Genomic DNA, 4,381 nt, shown 5'->3' on the forward strand with positions numbered 1-4,381 from the left:
CACATTTTTGGACTGTGGGAGGAAACCGGAGCACCTGGAGGAAACCCACGCAGACACGGGGAGAATGTGCAAACTCCACACAGTCGCCTGAGGCAGGAATTGAACCCGGGTCTCTGGCGCTGTGAAGCAACAGTGCTAACCGCTGTGCCACCTTGCCTCCCATAGGATATTTCGGCTATCCTAACAAGGGCTTTTATTTAATTGAGATTACAAACCTGACTGGTCCGGGGCCCGCACAAATACGGGTTTTATTACATCTGATGTTAACACATTCCGAGCATGTAAGAGACTTAAAAATATACACTCTGGTTAGTTGTAGGTTAGATTAGTAGATAGTTGAGTTTTGCTTTTTTTTTCTTTTTCGGTATTTTTTTTTCTTTTGTTAAACTTTGGCTATTGTATATTTGATTTAATTGTATATCAATGTTTATATTTGAGAGTTTTGTTTATTTTTGTAAACTTGTAAAAATGTTAAATTTCTAATAAAAATATCTATTAAAAAAAACAATATGGGCTAACATGGCAGCTAGGAGGATAAGTTGGGTGATTAACAATTTAATGAGAATGGGGTCGAGGGTACAAGTGTTAGGTCAAATTGAGGCCATGGTGTAATGGTAGTCTGACTGAACCAGCAATCCATTAATGTCAGGCTAATGTTTTGAGGGCATGCATTCAATTCCCTCCATGGCAAAAGGTGAAATCTAAATTCAGTAAGAATCTGGAGTAAAAACTGAGCTAATAATGACTATGTAACCATTGTTGGTGGTTGTAAAAATTCATCAAATCCACTAATACCCTTTAGGGAAGGAAATCTGCCATCCTCACCTGGTCTGGCCTCTTTGCCACTCCAGTTTCACAAGGTTGACACTTAAATCTTGATGTCAAGGGCAGTTCCTCTCACCTCACTTCTGGACTTCAGCTCTTTTGCCCCTGTTTGGACCAGGACTGAATACGGTCAGGAACTGAGTAGCTCTGCTACAACTGAAAGCATCAGTCAATTAAAGTAGTAGAATACGAGGCCAGTCAGCCTATCAAATCTATGCTGGTTCTTTGGTGAACAATCCAATCAGTCCCATGAACCTGCTTGATCCCCATTCTTTATTTGAAATTCACTTGAGTGGTAATCCAAAGTCATTTTGAAATTCCAAGTTATTTATGTGTGGCATGGCATTAAAACAGTGATGCAATAACAAGGTTCTGTACTCCCTATCAATTAAAAAAAAACGTCAGGATTTAAAATAGTGACTTAAGCAGAACTAGGAGCTTTGAAGGAGGAATCATGGAGAAGAATAAAACTGGCCTGAGGATTGAGAACTAAGATTGGGAGCTATGAATAGAAATTCCCATGTAATTATCAGGGTCATACAGAGACGGGCAATACACTACACAGCCGACTGGAAAGGCTTCACTTCCAATAAAAACAATGCACTTGACAAACATCGTTCTTTATGTCAGATTGCCAGGATTTATGGTATTTTGGTTCTGTTTGCGACTTCATCTCCACTACTGCAGCTGGATATTCCTTGTATGCATTGCCCTTTGTAGGAAGCTCTTCCTAATCTCAGTTCTAATTTAGTTTTTGCTAGTTTAAATGTTTATCTTTTTTAAAACTTATCCATTGACAGTGTTCTCTATTTTCTGGATCAGTGGTGCTGGAAGAGCACAGCAACTCAGGCAGCATCCGAGGAGCTTCGAAATCGACCTTTCGGGCAAAAGAGGTCTCTATTTCTACACTTAGAACAATTCATTTAAAGTAGTTTTCAGGATATTGCATTCCCATTCACAAAATTCCCCCTTTGGATACTTCTTTTTCTTTTTTTCTCCCACTTTTCCTCCCTTCTGCGGTTTTTTTCTCCTCCTCTGTCTTCTCGTATTCAGGCTCGGACATCCAACCCCAGCCTCCGTAGTAGGGTCGGTGGTTGGCAGGCCCGGATTGGAGACACTAGCAAGCAGCAGTCAGGTGCAAAGCAGGGACATCAGCCTGGTGTGGAGCATGGTGGCAGTGTCCAGTGTGGAGTGTGGCGACAGCCACTAGTCAGACCACATGGAAGCCCCCACACTGGTCTGCTGTGGAGAACCCTTGGAGAGAGACTGCGATGTTTGTCTTTTTAATTTTGCTTCTTGTTTTTCTGACCTCTGGTTATAGTGTGTATAGGTGTTATGAAAACTTTTTTTCTTAATTTCTCTATTCTGGAACTAAGGATTGTACCTAGGTACTGTACCTAAGAAGTCTATGTTGACATTGTTACACTGTATCTAAACTTGTAACTGAAGAAGCTGTACCCAGGTATCTTTGTAGGTAAGATAGCACTGCAATTGGTGACTTATAAACTTTTCACTGTATTCATTTGAGTGCACGTGACAATGAAGCTCATTCATTCCTTTCAAGGTTGAAACAGCTCACCATCCTCCACACTTTCCACTGAACTGGGGGGCTCTTTGACATTTGAGAGAACCTTCTGGTTCTTTTCTGCACCATCTCTGGAATGAACCCATGAACTGGCCAGTGTGTGGTAAACACCATATAGTGTTTGACTGTCTCTGGGTTACCTTTGGAGCCTGATGAATTTCTAATCCCTAGCTTTACCCTGACTCATTCAAGAGGTGCCTGGTTTTCCTGCCAATGGACCCAATGGTCAGGCTCTGCAGCAATTCTCTGCTTGATCCATGGACACATCATGTCCTTTATCTCCTTTAGCTATCCCTGGTGCGCCAAAACCACTGCTTCAAAGTCTTGATATTGTCATTATTACCTCTCCTGAAGCTTGGCTGGTGGATCTGGTTTTGTTTTCAATGCTCTCCCCCTCTCCATCTATCTCTCTATTTAGGTGCCACAAGGACAGGAGTGTGGAACCTTCTGCCCGCGGCTCTGGCTGCAGCCCGGGGACAAAAGGGGGGTGTGCGCCCGGGTGCAGCCGCTGTTCAGGGTCCGGACGCTCCCGTTGCCTGGCAACGCCCCAAACAACAACAGCAACAGCAACAACACAAAATGGCCAAGTTCGTGGTGGCAGGTGGGTCGCAGGCAGCTCCGTGTGTGAAATTAATCAAAATATGTAACAAAACAAAATCCGCTGGAGCTGGGTTTATAGATTCAGTAATTTCCAGAAATAACAGCTTCAATCCGAGAGAGGGCATGGGGGTGGGGGTTAAGGGGCAAAGTAGCCAGTTAAAACATTGATCTTTTTTCCTTAAGTTTAGGAATGAAGTGTATTTTTTTAAAAAGAACTATAAATAAGTACAGCAAGTCCAAAGCAGGGTTTGCAGGAAAAACTGTGGGATTTTGACCCTTCCTCATTGCGCCTTCAATCCAGTTGCAACAACAGCAACAGGAAAGAAAAACAAAAGGGCATTTTTCTAAACGCGAAAAGGAAACTATGTGCATTCCCATTGAAAGCAGGGGATCTTGAAACCTCTCAGGCCCTCGTTATACTTTGGCCAGACAGGACCTTCAGCTGAGGTCTTTCTCCACTGCGGCCTGGATTATAATTGACATCTGGCCTCAGTCAATACCCCTGACCTGGGCATGGAATAATTCCAGAGAGGCTGGTATCCCGTCACCAAGTCACCCTTTATTTACACATGAGAAGTCATTGACACTGATCCAGCTCCCTCAGAGCCAGCTTTCAGAGCGAAAAGGATGTCAGACATTCTTGTTTTTATCTGTCACCCAGGGCTGCCTGTTTGGACCAGATTAACGTCCCCACTCAGGGAACTCAGATTCTGCAAGGTCCACCGGGCTGACCTCATCACAATCATTACACGTAGGGGGTGGTAGCAGGGGAGGTTAATGGGCGGCAAGGGTTTCTGTTCCGATTGCTCAACTAAGTGATCTTGACTGGGAATGAAGAGAATGAGCAAGAGAGTCGACACTTTACAATTTATATGAAACAATGGCAGGTGGAATAGCATACTAGAACCATTCACAGTCTCTCAGGATCCTGAGACAGTCTTTTAATTTTTGAAAAAGTTAGTTTAGTCCATGAAGTTTATGGGGGGGGGTGGGAGGGGGGGAACAAGGAGTAAAGGAACATGTCAATAAATGGGAGGAAACTTGTGTCAAGCAAAAACACTATCATGGAACACTTGAGCTGAATTACTTATTTCCGTGCTTCAGATTCTACTGTTGAGTTGTAGATAGCGTTATAATTGGGGTTTATTTGCTCCCAAAGAGGATATAGTAAAAGGATAAATAACCCAAGTAAGTGTGTTTTTTCCTTAGTTGTTTAGGATATGTGCCAGATTTTGGATTAGTGGTGATGGAAGAGCACAGCAGTTCAGGCAGCATCCAAGGAGCAGCGAAATCGACGTTTCGGGCAAAAGCCCTTCATCAGGAATAAAGGCAGTGAGCCTGAAGCGTGGAGAGATAAGCTAGAAGAGGGTG

At 43.3% G+C, this 4,381-nt stretch overlaps 1 protein-coding gene across 3 annotated transcripts in view; it reads left to right on the forward strand.

Moving 5' to 3' along the window:
• Nucleotides 1–2,814: 2,814 nt before the first annotated feature.
• Nucleotides 2,815–4,381, forward strand: part of mdh1b (malate dehydrogenase 1B, NAD (soluble)) — a 43,949-nt gene continuing 42,382 nt past the window's right edge. For 2 of the 3 annotated variants that reach the window (XR_006312098.1, XM_043693271.1), the window contains exon 1: nt 2,829–3,011. Coding sequence is in view for 2 of the 3 variants with exons in the window: in XM_043693271.1 (XP_043549206.1) it covers nt 2,990–3,011 (22 nt within the window). In the remaining variant the exon portion in view is untranslated. Of the gene's footprint in view, nt 3,012–4,381 lie in introns of all 3 variants that reach the window. The other variant, XM_043693270.1, reaches the window with a different exon arrangement.

Source organism: Chiloscyllium plagiosum, chromosome 7, assembly GCF_004010195.1.
Source record: "Chiloscyllium plagiosum isolate BGI_BamShark_2017 chromosome 7, ASM401019v2, whole genome shotgun sequence".
Taxonomy (NCBI): Eukaryota; Metazoa; Chordata; class Chondrichthyes; order Orectolobiformes; family Hemiscylliidae; genus Chiloscyllium; species Chiloscyllium plagiosum.